Source organism: Propithecus coquereli, unplaced genomic scaffold (genome assembly GCF_000956105.1).
Source record: "Propithecus coquereli isolate 6110/MARCELLA unplaced genomic scaffold, Pcoq_1.0 Scaffold68, whole genome shotgun sequence".
NCBI classification, from domain to species: Eukaryota; Metazoa; Chordata; class Mammalia; order Primates; family Indriidae; genus Propithecus; species Propithecus coquereli.
This window is the reverse complement of record NW_012152840.1, coordinates 5,237,665-5,257,769: the sequence shown is the minus strand read 5'-3', so window position 1 is coordinate 5,257,769 and position 20,105 is coordinate 5,237,665. Positions and strand designations below refer to the sequence as shown.

At 34.8% G+C, this 20,105-nt stretch overlaps 1 protein-coding gene across 1 annotated transcript in view; it reads right to left on the bottom strand.

The window, feature by feature from the left end:
• The window catches only part of LAMA2 (laminin, alpha 2), a 551,451-nt gene that overhangs the window by 197,633 nt on the left and 333,713 nt on the right, over positions 1-20,105 (bottom strand). Inside the window, exons 26-28 of the mRNA XM_012660792.1 lie at positions 12,042-12,166; positions 5,231-5,317; positions 1,120-1,313 (exon numbers count right to left, since the gene is read on the bottom strand). Of these exons, the coding sequence (XP_012516246.1) occupies positions 1,120-1,313; positions 5,231-5,317; positions 12,042-12,166 (406 nt within the window). The remainder of the gene's footprint in view (positions 1-1,119; positions 1,314-5,230; positions 5,318-12,041; positions 12,167-20,105) is intronic.

Genomic DNA, 20,105 nt, shown 5'->3' with positions numbered 1-20,105 from the left:
AGAAAAAATATTTAAAAACCTATCTAACCAAACACATACAGTCTTAACTTTATGGCATATTTTAAAATTCAGCTTTAGCTTCGGAGGTAACTCTTATAAAACCAGAACACAAAAACTCTTCTAGTTAAAATGCTATTAAGATTTACACACAAGATGTTAAAACAAGAAATGTTGGCATGCATAAATACACTAAAATAGGTAATGTTGAAATAAAAGGTGCTGAAATAAATTTCCTTAAGGAAAAGAATACTGTAGTACAATACTCCTTCCTTAAATGTATAAATAGCCTATTTTAGATTAGAATTTATGTAAGATCCAAGAATTATATTTAACTCCTAATTTCAATGTACTTTCAATGTGGCATTGCTGAATCCAGAATCAGTACAGAAACAAAAAGGGAGAAAGAGAGAGAGAGAGAGTGCGTGTGTGCAAACTGCTCTCCATTTATTGTACATGAGTAAAAATACTTGAGTTCATTGCTATTGCTTCCAGGTTTTGTAGTTCAGGAGAAACTTATGAAGCAGTATGCCCATGAATTTCTGTAAAAGTAGGGAAAAGAAAACTCAGTTGTTGGCCAGGCGCGGTGGTTCATGTCTGTAATCCTAGCACTCTGGGAGGCCGAGGCAGGAGGTGTTGCTTGAGCTGAGGAGTTGAGAGCAGGACCCCTTCTCATTTAAAAAAAAACAAAAACAAAAACAAAAAACTCAGTTGTAATTCAAGGCTTAAAGTGTCTGTCCAGCTGATTACAAATTCAGGAATATTCTAAAAATTTTAATATACTAGAATCTTCAATCTGTCACAAAGGCAATGCCAATTTGAGGCAAAACTGGAAACCCTGAGATGGACAAATAAAATAAATGGAATAAGATATGCCTTCAGGAGCTTTGTTGTAGGTCTTCAATGCACTGACTAAAGCATGCTGAGGATTTTCTCAGCTGTTCTTGGCTCAGCAGGATGGAGACAAAAACGGCAGGCGAACAGCACAAGGTGGATAGATCATGTCAGAAAGAGTGAAAAGTAGAACTAGCTATTGCCAAAAAAAGGTCAGTCCTTCTCATTGGATTGAGACAGAAATGGAACCAAAGCCCCCCAGACTAACAGCTAAGTTAGTATACGTACAAACACACTCTCTGCCCTCGCGTGCATGCCCACGCTCGCAGCCGTCACACTTCCTTCCCGTGGCTCCGGGTCGGCACGTGCAGAGTCCTGTGACAGGGTCACAGGGCACAGGCAGTGAGCCATAGGGGTCACACTCACATTCCTGGCAGGAGCCTCCGCGGCTGCTTGGACTGCCGGTATAGCCAGGGGCACACCTGAATTTAAACAGTGACAAAGCAAAGGTGGTCAATAGCAAGTCATGTCTCCAAGTTGTTCTGTGTGTGGGGTGTGTGTGTGTGTGTATGTTTTGTTTTGAATGAAACAAAACTGATATCAATGGTCTGTAGGTCAGGAGTCAGCAAACTTTTCCTGTAAAAGGTCAAATAGTAAATATTAGGCTTTGCAGGCCAAGAGGCAAAATCAAGATTATGCAGTGAGAGAGAAATAAAATTTCAAGGTTTTTTTTGTTGTTGCTGATGAAATTCAATACCTAATAACAATAACAATAATAACATAATATAATTGAGAAGAAATTATTTTGTAATACCAATATACTAATGAGAAGAATGGGATTCATTTTGAAGTATTAAAATATTAGATTTACTTAGTTGGGGTTCAAATGTAGTGCATCCTATCATCAGATTTATCACAAATGCGTTCACCTGTAACAACAGTTCTTAGCTTTAGTGCCATACAGAATCTGGCAAGGGGCCAAATTTGGCCTGAGGGCTGTAGTTTGCCCATCACTGCTCTACATCATAAACTTTTTAAGTCTTTTTTTATAATTAGAGATTAATACAATTTATAATTGATTCCTAGGCTTTCCTTTACTCATGCATTTTAGAAATCAAAATAATACAACCTAATGATTTTACTAATGAAGAAGAAGAGGCAAGTTAAGTGGTGATAAACTATTGAGACTTTCTATTTAATCCTATCCATCTGTCCTTTTTACCACATCTTCTTCAAGATGGAGTTTTCATATGTGTCTGTGGAAGTGGGTTTATGATATGCAAATAAAATATATAACAGTGATTTGAAAAATTAGAAAGGAAGTCCAACTGGATGAACCCCAAATGCAATCTGTTCACTGACTCTTCCACCTATCCATGCATCCATTCACCTAAGTATATTTCACTACCCGTTATGATACTTGAAGTTTGGCAACTTTATAAGATGCTATTAGGGCCAGATATTCGGGTTTGCTCAGGACAATCCCAGATTACCTGTTGTTTTGGCTTAATTATTAAAAACACTTCCTGTCCCTCGTTAGAGTGTCAGATTGGACAACAAATTATATATATATGGTCAGTGTAAATATAATCAACAGTTAGAATTTTTGTTTAGAGGGCAAGTATGGGAGAAAGTTGAGAGACAGGGTTGGGAACAAAAGTTATAAATACTGGCAAGATAATGATAGACCATCTTCAGCAGCCTAAGATCGTGAAAATTTGCATGGCTGATCGTGAAATCTAATTCATCCTGTGCTGGTTGGAAAAGGCAAGCAGGAAGAAAACTATTTGTAACATTAGGCTTTTACACTTTCATGTTTTTGATTATTTTCTTTTCAATGTAAGACCACAAATGCTCAATAAAACTATCATTTAAATAAGTCCACTTAAATTGCTTTTTAACATTCACAGGTGAATAACTGTATTCTAAGCAGGGTCAGATTGATTAAATGCTCAAAGAGTTTATTACAAACATAATGAAAACAAAGTATGGGGAGAGGTTTCTACATTACAGGGACACTCAGGAAATTTAAGCAGTTTTAGCCCTGAGCTGATGAGTTTGGGCAGGTCTAAAGATGATTTAAATGATTTAAGAAGCTCTCGGCAGTGGAACAAATTTATTTGGAAAGTTACAATAAAAATTTAACCAAGAACTTTGGTTTAATTTAGCTGAATAAAAGCAATTTTTCAGGGAAGTATAACCTGATCATTTATATGTTAAAGATGATGAATGTAAAGGTTTAACAACATCTGAGAACTGGAAAAACAATTCAAGCCATTCACATTTGATAGTGTAGGACCATGCTCATCTATATGCTATATGAACTGTCAGCTCTTATTGATAAACATAAATGGATATTAACAAATAAATTTTCTGTAATCGCTCTGCTTTAAGACAATAATTGTCACTTCAGTGTACCCTTCCAGTCTTTTCTATACACATGATTTTGTAGATAGTGGTAACTCCAACTTATAAATGTAGCTATACTGTAAAACATTTTTTCCATAAATTACTGTAGATAATCCCCTTGGTGTCCAGCGATGCTTTTAGTCACCATCCTACTGGTGTTTAAAGGGCAAGAAATGAATATTAGTCTAAGCATAAATACCAAAGCACACTGGTGGACATTAAAAAATATATACATATTAATATATCATCTATAACTATACCTGTATCTATATCCAAATGATGTATATATCCTCAAAATAAATGGAAACATTTGGATTTTGTATTGCTTTGAATTATTTAATTGCTGCTAATTTCTGTTGGCATGGAAATTTTGAATGCATGGTTATATATATGCAAGTATTGGATATTGTGTTTAGAGTTACCACATACAGATTTATTTGGAAATATATTTTACAAGTGTATAGGAACTGCATTGGAATTTATATAACTTAAGTATAATTATTTAGTTACTTATTGTCATTATAAATACAGCTATTGATGGTTATATAAAAGAAGATTCTTAAGTGGGTGATGATAGATATTAATTAATATTAGTTTATATTTGCAAAGACATTTACAATTTAAGGAAGTGTTCGTAGACTAATCTAGCAAAGGAATGGGTGAAGCAGATTATGGAAAAGAAACAATCTAAGAGGTCCCAGTCTTAGCCTAATTCCATGGAGATCTCTGGAGCATACATAACATGTCAAAATTTGTTCTACTTTGATGCAAAAGAGCTAGACTTTTGTACTCTCACACCAAGTAGTCATTGGCTATGGACCACTGAAGAAAGGTGGGGTAAATTCTCAGGGCTTTTTGCCCCTCTTGTTGGAGAGAAGACTTCTGCACAGGTGCCTTGGCAGGGGACTAAGAGTGTCCTTTACACACTCATTGTCACAATATTAGTGTAAAGTAGGTTGCCCAACAGTTATTTCTGAGACTATAAATGAGAAAAATGGGACCCAGCTTAGTTGTTGGAATTAAGCTAAGTTCACAGATCTTTATAAAACTTTTATAATGCTATCAATTATGCTAAGATTATCATGTGTGTATACTGTTAATAGTTAAAAAGACTTACTCTTCGTTATGTTAGAGATAATACCTAAAATGTACTAAAAGTGACGGTGACAAGTTTGAATATCCAGGATACTGATCTTACAGAAAATATATATCTGGGAGATATTAATTACAACCTTACTAGACAGTCAGTCTGGAATTATATTCCTTAATTCACCATTTGTACTATATTTAGAATTCAATTTAATAGCCACATACATGCATTATGAGATTTTGTAAGAAATATGATAAGAGGGAACATTTAAATAATATCATTTGCCTGTTGAAAAGGAGAACTGAGTAACAAATACTTTATTATTTGGGTTGTATTAATTAAAAATGCCTGTCACCATTTATATTCTGAGTTATGTATACACTTGCGGGTATAGTGCCATAGAGTGCCATAACAATGACATGCAAGTGGTTACTGCTAGACAATATTTTCCCGCGAATTAAAATGAGAAATACGTGGCCAGCTTTTTATAATCAGTAATTACTGATAAGCTTTTGGAAATTGATTTTTTTGTTATTATAAAATTATACATATTTATATGTGAACTTATATATGTATACTAAAACATAGATAATGTGAAATAATTTGAAATCTTTAAGAAAGTCTAAACACAAGATAGAAGTAAACAACTTTCTTTGGATAAACTTTAAGATGGAAAAAGTTTTAAAGTATGTAATTTAAACTACTAGAGATGTGGCAAAGTCATAACATGTAACCAGAATGTTTGTACTCCCATAATATCCTGAAATAAAAAAAAATACACTACTAGAGAATATGAAAATAATGAAATTATTCAAATAATGAGTATTTTTCTATTGCGACCCTTTACCATATACTCTCCATGTACTGTTACTCTGTACTACGTGTTGTGACTATCGGTACCTTTCACAGTACTGGCCTTCATATCCCCGGGGACAGGCTGTGCAGCGGTAATCATCCAGGCCTTCCGTGACACAAGAAGGGCTGAAACTGAAATCAGAAAAGAAAAGGATTACAAAAATGTTTTAACTCATTTATTTTGTAAAATTAAGTACTCCTATCTATTTTCAAGGTGATTGGGACATATTTTTAGGTGGTGATAAGTGCCATATTCATAATTATTGATGAAATTCTTTCTTAAGGGTAGTATATCACAATCAAAAACTACTAATAATAGTCAACAAATAAATATTGGTTGGCTTTTGATGAATTAACAATGCATCACACTGAACATGTTAATATTTTGGAATTTTAATAATAACATGACAGCCATGAAAATAATTAAACATCTAGCAAAAGATGTCCTATGTTCACTAATCAAAAGAAAAATATGCCTAGAATTTACACACATTTGTCTGATAGTAGAGTAAGTATTACTGAATATTTTTCAGGTTTAAAAAAAAGGACATAAAACATATATATATATATACATATATATATATATTTTTTTTTTTTTTTTCTTCCTGAAAACTAAGTCCAAATGGCCACTGGCACTTCAATACATGAAGTGTGAATAAACGTTTCATTTAGAATAAAAGAGTGCCTTTTCTAATTTACATCCAGATTTCAAACTACATTTTACCTTAAACCCTAAGTAACAAGATTTAGTGTGAAGAGGAGAAAGCTTTCCTTATGAAAATGAATAAGATTTCCTGGCTATTTTACGGTCTTTTCTAATAATTAAGACTTACATAACTTGCCCTGTGTTTTCTCTACAATGCTGGTAGGCCACAGCCGGTCTGTCTTGCTCTAGGATTTCTGATTAGCTTTCTCTACAAAAGAAAGACTTGACAAGACTTGAAAACTAAACCATATTATAATAGCATGTAGTTTGGGGTTGTTACAAACTTCTCTCAAATGTAAGAAGTGCTGCATTCCGACTGGATAAAACTGCATGATGCATGGGAAACTTATGAAGAGAAAACATATTTGTTGCAGAATGGTAATGCTGCAAACACCATTTTTCTTTTTGCAGGTCTGCTAAATCAGTTGCTGCTGAAAAAGCAATAAGTTATATAGGCCAGGGCCACAACTCCTTTTGGTCAAGTACCATTAGGAACCTATTTTAACTGTCTTCCAATGCATTAAATCAATAGTACATGAATGAGTAATAAACTCTAGCTTTTGCAAATTATGTGAACAAATTGATCTACTACTCACAAACTCATTATCCAACAAATTTGTTTTTTGCTTTCACAAAAAAATAGACCCATAAACTCATAATTGACACACTCTGCCAAGTTTTTAGCTCTTTAATTTAAAGCTTGACGCTGAGTGCATCTGCCTGCATGTATACACACAGACACACACACACAAACTCTTAAACATATCTGGGCCCTAGTAAACAGATTTTAGACGTTTCAAGTGCGACTCTAGAGAGCCAACATGATCAGATTATACTCCTTTACAGTAAAATAATGAATAGTCAATAAAGTACTCAATAAATAAAATGTCTCAAAGTACTGTATAGGGATGTAGTAATTCTCTTTAAATAGTTGATATAAACTTTTTTGAATTATGATATTATGGTGGATTGTACTTTTTCCATATATCACATAAAAGAACTTCTGAAGGAGGAAGTAGGAGTTCCATCTTGTTTGAAGTTCAAGGTCATTTTTTCTGCTCTCTCATCTGCTCTCAATTCTTCTTTTGTCTGCATGACCACTGAGAAATCCTTGTGCTATTCTCTTGGTGACCACCTTTACATTTCCCTTCAGCTGATAATTCCAAACTCCCCTCAATAGACGTTTAACAGTCTGCTCTCTGTGTTGTCTCCTGTGGATGCTCCAGAGATGAACTGGCTCCCTGGAAACCACTTCCTTCTGGTTTTTATCTCATTTCATTAGTTGTTCCTTTTCAGTTTCCTTTGCCGGATCTGTGTAATGTCCTTGATCTCTTGATGTGCTCCACAGTTCTGTTTTCAGATTTGTCCTCTCCTCTCCTCTCCTCTCTCCTCTAAATGATCTCATTCAGTCTGAAGGGATTTGAATATTGTGTCTACCCTAACAGATCTAAAACTAAGCTTCTGCCCTACAAAAATACACTTGACCTTTCTATAATTTTCCCCATCTCAGTCAATGGCCACTCCGTGCTTCAATTTGCTCAGCCAAAAACCATGAAGTCAACTTTGTATCCCTCTGTCTCACATTCCATATGTACTCTATCCTCATATGCTGCTGGTGCTACCATCAATAACATCATTGGATTATCCTTTACCAAGCCACCTCTTGTCATTGGAAAATTTTAAGCCTTCAGGTCATTTAGTTCCCACTGGAGCTCTACTGGCTTCATCTCTTACCACCCTCCCCCCATCCACTCTGTTCCAGCCACCCTGGCCTTTTGCTGTCTGCCAAGTGTGGGCCAAGTGTGGGCCTGTCTCTGAGCAGTGCACTTGCTTTTCTCTCTCGCTGGACTGCTCTGTCTGCAGACAGTCACATGACTCACTTCAGGCACATCTCTGCACAAGTCTCACGTTTGTGGAGATCACTGACCACCCTATCTAAAATGGTACCCCAGTCACTCTAAATTCATGGATACTACTTTATTTTTCCTAGTAGCACTTGTCACTACCTGATATTACATTATATATCTATTTGTTTATTGTTTTACTCTCTTAGGAAAAAAATATAAACTGCAGAGGTAGAAACTTGGACTGTTTTTTTCACTTATATATTCCCAGAATGATGAAGCATGTCTAGCAGAGTTGGGCCCTCATTAAATATTTGTTGAATAAAGGAATAAATAAAATACTATCTTTATCTTCGAGGAATTTACAATTCTGCATAAGAGAGCGATATGTACAAATAAAGGACAGGATACATATCTTTCATCTTTTATTTACAGTGTTGGAATAAATTACATGCTTAGTAGATACTCAATTTCTGAAAGAACATTTGATTGAAATAATAATATAAGGTAAAATGTGTTAGTTGTATGTAAAATGTACAAAATATATGCTGAGCTATGGATAGATTTCGTGGCAGAGGTGGGGTCTGGATGGGGCTTTAAAAACCGATTGGATTTCACAGGGATTGTCACAGGCAAGAGCAAAAGCAAAAATTGCTGAGCATGTTTGGAGAAGACCAAGAAAACTCAGAACTGGGCGTCAAGTATTACAGAAGGGAATAAAGGGCGCTGAGGCTAGAAAGGGATTCAGATTGCAGATTTCCAGCCAAGATGTCTGACCTTTCCTTGGGTAGGCAGTGGAAAACTTTGGCGAGTATGTGAGCACTGCTGCTCCATCACAGCTGTTAAAAGTCTACCATATTTATTTTAGTAAGAGACAGTGAAGACTTGTACTAGTGCCGTGGAAGTGAGTTGACAATCACTCACCACACCTTATCTTTATTTCTCACAGATTGTACAGACTGAAGTCACGAAAATGAGATATTTCATCCTCCTCAATCTACACCTTAGAATTCATTTTTATACCTCAGAAAGAAGTGTCTCTATTCTTTGCCCTGCCTGGTTTCTTTGCTTCACACCTCAGTTCTTCTGTTTTCATCGTCTATAGGTCTTTGTTTTGTTAAGTAGCCTAATATGTTCCAAGTAATGGTGATATTAGTGAGTCATGAAATCAATTTAGTGTGTTTTGACAAAGATTTTTTTCTAAAAATGTGAGGTGATAAAATTGATAAATTGTATGGTATCTACACAACAAGTTTTTGTGTACTGCCTTACGATGTAAAAAAGTGTTTCTTAACGGTGGTTCAATCAATAAAGTTTGAAAGTCCCCAAACTAGCCATTTTAATTTGATATTTTGATTCTTTCACGGTCTTTTTGAGTATAAAAATATACTCAAATTATACAAATCATATAAAACAACAACAAAACAAAAACAGAAAAGCACTCTTTTATTGATCCTTCTAACCAATCAGTCTTTCTCCTTATTCTCGAAATTTCTTAAAACTGTAAATTCAAACCCTTGTAACTTATTGTCTGCTTCCACTATGGATGGTCAAAATTTATCAATGACTCTCACAGTTAATTGGCACCATATTGACTCCATCTCCTTTGTGAGAGGAGTGTGTGACGCTGTTCATTGCTGTTCTTCTCTACCTTAGTATCAGTGACACTGCTGACTGCATTCCACATCTCCCCGACTGTTCCTGTCTTGGTGCTTCCTTTTCTTCTGGCTTTCCCAACATAGGAAGTCCTGTCTTTCCTTCTTTCTATATACTCCCATGGGTAACATTAGCCTGGGAAATCTTATCCCACTGTAATTTATTTATTAACATACCTCTTCCTTCATCTGCGCCTACAATTTTCAGATTTCCATTTCCTGCAGCTATTTGCATATTTCCATTCACACAGATACTTCACATCAATTTGAATCTATTTGAAACATAAATTGTTTTTCTTCTGCAGCAGCTCTCTCCTGGTTTCCCTATTTCAGTTAATGGCACCACCATTTTGGAGGGCAACCTAGCTAAAAAACTCAGTGTTCAATGCCTGCGTGGTCCTTACCCTTTACATCTAATTATCAGTTTCTGTAGGGTGGTATTAGACAATTTTCTCACATTTATCCCCTTGTCACCATTCTTGTTACTATTACCTGCCTTCAGGCTCTAATTATCTTTTGCCTAAGCTAGTATACTAGCCTTTTAATTGGTCTCTTTGCTTTTCTCCTTTGCCTGTTTCAATTTATTATACTTAATTCTGTTATAGTAGTCTTCCTAAAGTGTTGCTCTGATCACATTAACCTTTTTCTTAAAATAAAAGTTGTAGTGTTTCCTTATTACATGGAAAATTGAATAGCTATTTCTTAGACTGATATTTAAGGATTTCTACAACATGGCCTCCATTCTCCCATTCATTTCCATCTACGATTATGAAATCCTATCTGAACTCCATGCTCCACTCTATTACTTACTATTTTTGAAACATTCCCTCTGTTTTCTGTTTTCACGCCCATATAATTTCCTATCTTCACCAGTAAAAACCCTTCAATCTATTGTTTATGATCTATCATACATACTACTACTTCTTTTAATATGTTCTTGAAGCTTTCAAAATTAAGTGTGGTATTTTGTGCCTTTGAATTCTCCTTACATTTAAGCTGACATTCCTTAAGACATATATGTTTTACAGTCAGCTTCTCCAAGAAAGGGCACATTTCTCTCATATATGCCCTACAGTTTTTATTACAGTGTACCCACCAGAAAGTATCAGTTAATTACTTAATATTTGTTATACAAATTGTTCACTTTTTTTTTTTTTTTTTTTGAGACAGAGTCTCACTCTGTTGCCCAGGCTAGAGTGTCGTGGCGTCAGCCTAGCTCACAGCAACCTCAAACTCCTGGGCTCAAGAGATCCTTCTGCCTCAGCCTCCCGAGTAGCTGGGACTACAGGCACATGCCACCATGCCAGGCTAATTTTTTCTATATATATAGTTTTAGTTGTCCAGATCATTTCTTTCTATTTTTTAGTAGAGATGGGGTCTCGCTCTTGCTCAGGCTGGTCTCGAACTCCTGACCTTGAGCGATCCACCCACCTCAGCCTCCCAGAGTGCTAGGATTACAGGCGTGAGCCACCACGCCCGGCCTATTGTTCATATTTTAATAGACAAATACACAAATAACATTCTCTTGTTTAAATCTGGGCATTAGGGGAGATTAGGGAAAGGGAGATGAGAATAATATTATTTTTTATACACTTACCATTTGGTGCCTGGATGAAAAGTAAGATCATGTACATTATCCTCATCAATATCCAACTCACCTAAAAATTTACATTTGACCCTCTATAAAAGCTTTATGATTCCAGCCAACAAGAAAGAGGAACTTACAGAGGAAAAAGAGACAATTTACATGAAAATGTTTTCATTTCAGTTTTCAGACAAAGATGAAGAAAAGTCAGCAGGCACAGGTGGAAAGATCACTTTGCCTGAAATGCTTTGTAGTTCTTTAATACTTAAGGTAAGGTGTCCAGAATTCTAATTCTGAACAAACTGATGCACATTCTTTTCAAAAAGAAATTTAGAGTAAAACTACACTACCTTATTGAAGTCTATAAATCACTTAACAGAAAGTGTAGATAGTCTTAGCAAAAAGGTAGATGAAAACATCTAAGGTTTTCATCAATATATAAACCAATGCAGAATGTTCAGACAGCACTGAAATAAGATATTCCAGCTTTCGTTTCTCCTTATGGCTGTGTTTCCATGGTACCAAGCTCAGACTATCATAAGAGAAAGGGGACTGTGATTCTGGGAGATATGACTTTTTTGGAACATAATAACAAGTCATCCTGCTTTAATTGTGCTATTTTTCAACAGTTTTATTGATAATTATTTCCCAATCTTGAATTAAACACATAAAATAAATGGAAACAACCACAAAAGTGATATAATATGCACCCAAACGATCCTTCATGGCTAATATTACGGGCAAAACTATATGCAAGCACTAGACCTGTATATTTAAGAAACCATGCACATTTTAACATATATCATTCATTTTATAAACATATATTAATATTGGTATTTACATTTTAGTCAATAAGTATTATTTACTTGGAACAGGATTTTTAAAGGAAAAATAAACCGTAGAATATTATGTACTCCCTTTTGTCATATTTTCATATTATTAAAAAAGGTCTATCTTAAATTAAAGTTTTTGTCTACATGGAAAAAATAGCCAAATCATAGACAGCCCATGTGCTAGACAGATGGCATTACTGATCAGGAAATATGGTTATATTTCTCAATCTTACTTGTTGCTGGAAGAAATCAGAGGGCAAGCACATTGCTGACAGTCATTTGGCAATCCCTTGACAATTCCATAGTATCCAAGAGCACATCGTTCACAGAAGTCCCCAGCAGTGTGATGTTGACAATTCTATAAAGGTAGAAGGAGAAAAAGTTTGTTTGTAATTTAGTGAGGGAATGTAATTTATCATATAGCTCCCCATCTATGAATGTGTGTGTGCCTATGAACACATATACTGTCATTTTCACACACATACATACATACATGCACATACACTGTATCATTGACAGAGAGCTCAGTTTTTGATATAAATATATTTTTAAAAATTTCTTTCATTTGAGAAACTTACACTGTGCTATTATCACTATACTGACAATGAGAATTTTGTTCTCTTTTGCCTACATCAGTCTCTGCGTAAATTTTTGTTACTCTAAATTAGGGTATAGATTTCAAGAACTCTAACATTTATTATTTCTTCTGGCCATTTATGTTTCTTCACATCCCAGGTTTTAGGCCTAAGAGATGCCAGAAAAAATGCTAAAAATATCAGGACCTCAGCATATGCCCATCACTGGGCTTTCTGAAACTAAAGTAAGGCAGAGCGCATAATTGTTTCAAGAGGCAACAAGAGCAAAAACGGTCAGCCCAGTTAACCACCTTAAGAATGTTATTCATCTATTTTTTTCACATGCTGGTGGTTTTTCAGAAATATAGAAGACTCAACGTGAAACTAGCAATTTCAGGTCAATATTTTCTTTTTTAGTTTGCACAATAAGAGACATCAGGGTGATAACGTTTTAAGACATTTACAAAAGGAAATGAGAACAATTTCTGAATAACATGTAAATAGTTTTGAAATTAAAATTCTCATGAAGTAGAATTATATTTAAAACAGAATAATCAATTATGCAATAGGGACTTAGGAAGAGCTACATGTGAGGCACTGAAACAGGCACTGAGAGAATCAGGTGAGGAAAAAAGGTAAAATAATATCCTACCTTCTAGGACTTACTTCAACTTTGGAAAAATAAAAAAGAAGAAACATGACAAATAACAAACATGGCAGCAAGAACACAAAACTGAATTTTGTTTGCAGGAAATGTGACACTTGACTTTGGGAGTTGAGAAAAAGGAAGAAATAGAGACAATTGAGAGTTGGGTTTTAGCTTGATTTTATGACAGGCTTTGGAGTAGTCAGAACAGTGACTTACATTTTATAAACAAGTTTATCAAAAGAAAAGTTGAGAAACCAAAAAGGCAGTAACAAAATAGATGGACACGTTAGTGAACTGCTTTCCTGATCAACTCAGCTGGAGCCACAGAGCTGCCTGCAGGCTCTGTATCGAATTTGGATGACATCCCATACGCTGGACTCTCTGCTTTATTCAATCAACCAAGAAGAATGTATTTATGTTTCATGCAATGTTTGGTACGGTATGTGTAGTCGTTCATGACAAACAGCAGCTGAAGTCACTTCCACCACATAGATTGCCATGCAATTTAATCTTTTCAAAAATTTCTTTTTTATAGAACTTCTATTAACTCTTTTTGGGTGTTTATGTTATTGCCTGCAGTGAAACCATGACATTGTTTTTTAATTTCTGGTGCTATAGTTGAAAATATGTTGTGACATTTATAGATGCATTTTATAACTTAATGTAAAATGGATCCAGTTTTCTGACATGACAGGGTATGAACCTCACATCTTCTAATTCTCTGCCTCACTCTCACTAGATGATAGCCCCTTATTTTCAGAGAAAAGCAAGCTCTCTCATTTGGTTGCTCCCTCAGCTTCTTGCCACCAAACAATTCACTATCTTGCCTGCATTATTTCCTATCCTTTTGACATTTATTTCTGTCCTTTGTCTAAAGCTACTCTCCTCCTAAACTGGTTTCCTTGCCTCCTACCTGCCCATTTTCTCCAGCATCTTTGTTCTTTCCTTTTTTGCTGGCTCAGTGCCATCAACATTTGAAGCTGGTCAAGCCTTTCCTATCTTAAAAAACATATGTGGGGTCTCAAGTTGCTTGGTAACTTCTATCCTATTTTTGATAAGCCTACATTCCTGGTCTCTACTTCTTCATCTCCCATTTATCCTTTAAACAGTCTTCTGATGTCACCATTGACACAATTCCAGATCTTTGTTGCTAAATTGAAATTTACTGACAATAATCAGTTCTCATGGTACGTGAATTTTTTTTGCAGCAGATATTTCTGTATCCTCTTCTTTTGAAATTTTCTCTTCCTGTTGTTTTTTTAATAGTAAGTCCATAGATTTTTCTCCTACCTCCATGGCTACTCTTTCTTACTCTTACTCGTGAACTCTTCCTTCCCTTTCTGTTTAGTAATATTGATGTCCTTAACTCTAACTTTGACTCTCAGCTCTTTTTTTTCCTACACATTTTACCTTGGTGATTTCATCCATTACTATGATTTCAGCTATCTGTGTGCCAGAAACTCTATACATTTTTATACATTCAGCCTGGATATCTCTAATGAATTCTAGACTTTTCATTTCTAATGGTTTCTCAGATAGATCTGCATGTACAACAAAGAAGCACTTTGAATTTGAAATGTCAAAAATTAAGCTCGCCTCTCTCTATATGTGCTAATTCTCTTGTATTTCCCACTTCATTTGGGGTCACTGTCATCCACTCAATTCCCCAGGTGAGCAGCCTAGAGGCCTCTCTTAACCCAGATATCTATTTGATCACTGGTTCCATGATTTTACTACTCATTGTTTCTTGACTTCCTTGTTGCTACTGTTTTTGTATGGCCACTATCATCTTTTCTTCTGGATTATTAGAATAGCCTCTTAGCTAAAGATTCTCTTTCCAAATTTTCTCATCCAGTGATTTCTCCACACTGCAATCAGAGTACTCATCCTTTGGAACACAGCAAATCATACCATGCCCTCTCTTGCTTGAAAGCCTATACTTGTTCCTCACTGCTGCCAGGATGAATTACAAACTCTGTATCATGGCCAGGAAGACCATCACAATTGGCCCCTGCTTACCCCACCAGGTGTACCTCTAGCCACTGCTCCCTTTGCATGTAATGCAGTAGCCATACGGGATCATTCAAAATTCTCAAATTATGAGGATGCTTTTTCTCACTTCTGGGTGCAAACCCTTTGTTCTAGAATGTCTTTTTCTTTCTCTTATCTGGCTAGCACTTATTCATTTCAGCTCTCATTTTAAATGTCACTTTCTCTAATTCCCTAAGTCTGGTTTAGATGCTCCTTTTAGCTCTACACAGTGCATGAAACATGGTAGGCATTCAATGACTGTTCTGAATGAATGACTGAATGAATGCATGTTCTTGGCAGTATAGATAAAACCGGTCAGGCTTTTTAAGATGAGGAAGGCCAAGTTTCAAGTCTAATTACAGAAAAATGGTTAGCAAGGGAAAACGATTTGTCATATTTTGATATTGATTTAAGTATCATAATTCTCCCTTATTCAACCATCCAAAAGAACTATCATTTTTTTAGCAATAAAATAGCCATTCCATATTTAACAGTAGCATTGTGAGAGATAATGGCTCCAAGATAAAATAATCATCTATGAATTCAAGTCTCAAATCATTCAGCAAGGTGTCATGCTGATGAATAATTGTTAACTGGGGAGTGTTTTAAGAACATATTTTATAGTTATAGAAATGAACATGTGCCAAAAATACATGGAATCCTCAACATAATTTGTAGCATTTTGCTTCTGTAATAAAATCGTTGCATAGAGAATTATTTTATGTAACCGAAATGTAACATTAACAACTGCATCAAAATACTTAAAGAGAATGATCATTATTAAAAATATAGAGATATGAAAATATGGTTTTTTTCTTTTATACCTGTAGCTTTATATAATTTTTTCACAGAGCAAGCAAATATTTCAGAGAGTTGCTGACATATTAAATTGGTTAATTGAATTGCACATGTCCTGGTTAGGTCTGCAAACACAACACATAAATCACAAGTCTATTTTTGAAACTTTTTGACATAGCTCATATGACTTTCCTGTCTGCTTTGAAACAGTGTACATAATATTTTCTCTTGTATAGAAATTAGACTTTAGGGAAAATTTCTATATTCTGGATGCCTAATGAGAAGTTTAATTATATTATCAAGATTGATATGTGCTAATATCTTTTCAATAATAGATTAGAATGTATGAGAATCGTAAGGTTTTTTTTTTTTTTTTGCTCATTGGAAAGCTGGCGGTATATATTCCTTCTGCTAAGTCAAATGAATATAACATTAATATTATAGTATCTTAGACCTAAGATGAGAAGTTACTTAGCCTAACCTTCCCATACAAGGATGCTTTTTATTCTTTCCTTGAGATATTGCTAAACGCATAAATTCTTATAAGGCAGCCCTTTTCATCTTGCATAACTATAACCTATGAAGTTTTTCCTTATGCTGAATGAAAATTTGTTTCATTCTAATTTTCAGTCAATAATCCAAGTTCTGCCTTCTGAAGCTATGCAGATTAAGTCTAATTCCCTTTTCCCAGGGGGGTTCTCAAATATCTAAGAATACTATTATTTCCTAAATCTTTTTTTTCCAAGCTAAATATTTAACAATCCTAGTTACTAAAAATTACTTCTAAAATACAGTAGATTATAAGCTTCTAGCTGTGATTTGCAAATACATCAAATGTACTTTCTTCCTTGATTTGAATCTGGCACAAATAGTATTATAATACCATGTCTTGGCACCTAGTGAATCTGCAATCAAGTAAAAACTCCTATTTCGCATGAATTGCAAATGTATGTCATTTGCTCTGTTCTTTTCCTAACTAGTGCTTCTTTTCTAAACACTAGAAAATAGGCCTGTAGAGGACAAGGTCCATGCAGTCCACATCTTTACATTCCCAGCACCTACCATTAGGCCTGCATATTGGAAATGATAATTCATGCCACAAGAAGGAATGAACAAGTAGGCCTTTCTAAGTTCAAATCTTTTCTACTAATTTCATCTTGTTAATTGTAACTCGTAGTTCTAACCTGCAATCTTTTCCCACCATCCAACACATTAGGTAACATTTCCTGTTTTATGACATCTGAATATTTGATAGGTCTCATCCAAATCATTGACAGATATTTTGAGCACAACAGGGTCAAATACCAAGTGTATGCCTCATAATTGGAGACATCTTTAGTGCTTACTGTGGGTCACATTTTTTAGCAACTTATACTCCCATCAACCTACCTGCTGGTTAACATCCAGCCCATATTTTCAGCCTCATTTGTGAGGATAGCATGAACCATTCCATCAAATGCCTATTTAAACAAACCAGGGTTTGAATCACAGGTATGACCTTTACTGGTTTATGACTTAAGCAAATTATTATTTCTCTCAGCCTCAGTTCACCAACTGTAAAAGAAGAAATAATCCTGTCTACTTCATAAATTTATTGCAAGAATAAATGAGAAAATCTATGTACAGTAGGGTTGGATATGTGGTAGCTGTTATTATTTTTGCTCAATTTGAGATATGATGTATCATACTGTCTGATAAATTTGATACTGTACTGGGATTCGGGAAACTAGGGTCTTATATATTATGTATATAGTAATCCTAGCACTTAGTGTGATACATGTATTATTTTGAGTGAGCCTATTCTAGTTCCTAATAGCACTGTTTAATTTTTCTACAGTTGACAGATATTGGTTAAGTAAGCAACCCTTGAGTTTCATTGGAGATCAAAATCAATCTGTTTCTTACATTTTATTTTCCTTTATAAACCTGGAAAAAACATTTCACTGCTTTCTATCCTGTGACAAATATCATATTCTTATGATTTCTCAAATATTTTTCAGACACGGCCCTTAATCACTATTGCAGATTGTATCAGGACTCTAGGATATAATTCACTTGAGCTTTCAAAGTCAAACTCATTTAATCAGCCAAGAGTGTGTTTACTCTCTCACAATCTGGAGAAAGCATTTTGAGGAGGATTTGAAACCTGCTTTTAGTACTTTTTGCCAAGGCACTATAGGTTGCTTAAATTTTCTTAGCATTAATTTCAGAGTTGTAATAAGATGCTAATAATCCCTATTTTGGCAAGGTTGTTATATTAAACAAGGTTTACGACACACCTTAAACACAGCAGATTCTAGTAAATCTGTAGATTCACAGTAAATCTGTCTATTTACTGCAGATAGGGCTAATTGCTTACTCACAGATACTGATAATGTTTCAGGCAACAGAGCAGATCAATGATAGACATTTGTTTTTTATTCTTTTATTTTTAAAATAAGAATTATGATAGAGTTAATTTTCACAAATGATTTAATATTTAAAAAGCTCTTTGAGCTAGCTGAGGCTTCAATATTCCCAGGTACAAAATAGGAGAAATAATTCTGACCATGGGTATAGTGATAATTAAATGGGAATATCATCTATCTGACTGTGTATGTGTATACTAATTAGTATTAGTTTGTTTACTTCCCTTACCCCCCTGCTTGAGGTTCAATATCACATAGGTTTTACTCTTCCATTTTGAAAAAAAATTTCTTTAAGGGGCAACAGTGACTGAGCTATTGATAATAACATGGCTATGTGTAGGATTTATTAATGCCTAGGATGAAGGCACAAGTCTCTTTCAAATGTCATTAGGTATTATGAAGAGCAAAGTTACAAAGTGATTTGGGTCTCTTTTAAATATTTAGCCTATAACATTTTCTATAGTTATATTTCCTCTCCACTCCATATTTTTAAAGAAATGTATAAAGAAAAAGAAAAAAAAAGGATAAATGAGGGCCCTATCTCCAAACATTACCACATCGGAGTTAGGGCTTGCTATGATCTGAACATTTGTGTCCTCCAAAAATTCCTATATCGAAATACTATCCCCATGTGATACTATTAGAGGGTGGGGTCTTTTGGAGGTGATTAGGTCATGAGGGTGAAGCTCTTATGAGTGGGATTAGGGCCCTTAGAAAAGAGACCCCAGAGAGCTATGTAGCTCCTTCCAACATGGGAGGACATAGAAAGAAGGTATCATCTATGACCACGAAATGGGCCTTCACCAGACACTGAATTTGCAGGAGCCTTGATCATGGACTTCCCAGCTCTACAAACTATGAGAAATAAATTTCTGTTGTTTATAAACTACCTAGTTTATAATATTTTGTTATAGCAGCCCGAATGGACTAAGACAATAAGATAATCTAGCATAGTGTAAGACATAAAAATGGTTTTTACAGTTTTTGATTAATTATCAACTGATTGGTTTTTAGACTATAAATGGTAGATAACATATACGGTAATTACCATCTTTATGATGATCATCATCGCAATTGCTTTTATGGATCTTACGATGTACTAACTAGTATTCAAGCCTTTTATTGAGTATTTCATTGAATCCTTACAAAAACTCTATCAGTAGGTAGTATTATTATTTTCATTTTATAAATGAGGAAACTAAGACCTCACTAAGGTTAAAAAAATTGTCTAGGTTCACACAGCTGGTAAAGGGTGAAGACAGAATTTGAATAAAGGCAGTGTGACTGTAGAGTTTATGCTTGCCACTATACCAAAGTACCACTATGCCACTATAGACATCAAATAAAAGAGAAATCAGTATGCTTTGGTTTCTTCAGTTACAGCATGGGAGTAATAGCTATTTTCTATTTGCCTCATGAGGCTGTTTCCAGTTTGAACAAAGTTGCCTAAATTCAAAAAATCGTAAGTTCTCTAAAAGAAAATATAAAAATCCAGAGCACAACAATTTATAATGTGTTTATTTGATGGAAGTCTTTATTTATTTTTTACTTTATCTAGGGATTTCTCAGAAAATAGACTTGAATTTATGATTCCTTTTTTTTTTTCTTTTTTTGAGATGGAGTCTCTCTGTATTGCCCAGGCTGGTCCTGAACTTCTGGGCTCAAGGGATCCTCCCACCTCAGCCTCCTGAAAAGCTGGAATTATAGGCACAGGCCACCACTCTGGCTGGCTAACATTTAGGATTGTTAAGGAACAAAATGCTATAATAGCTAATTGGTCAAAAGAAGACAGTATAAAGACAATAACTTTTATCCTAAAAAAAAGAAATTAAATTG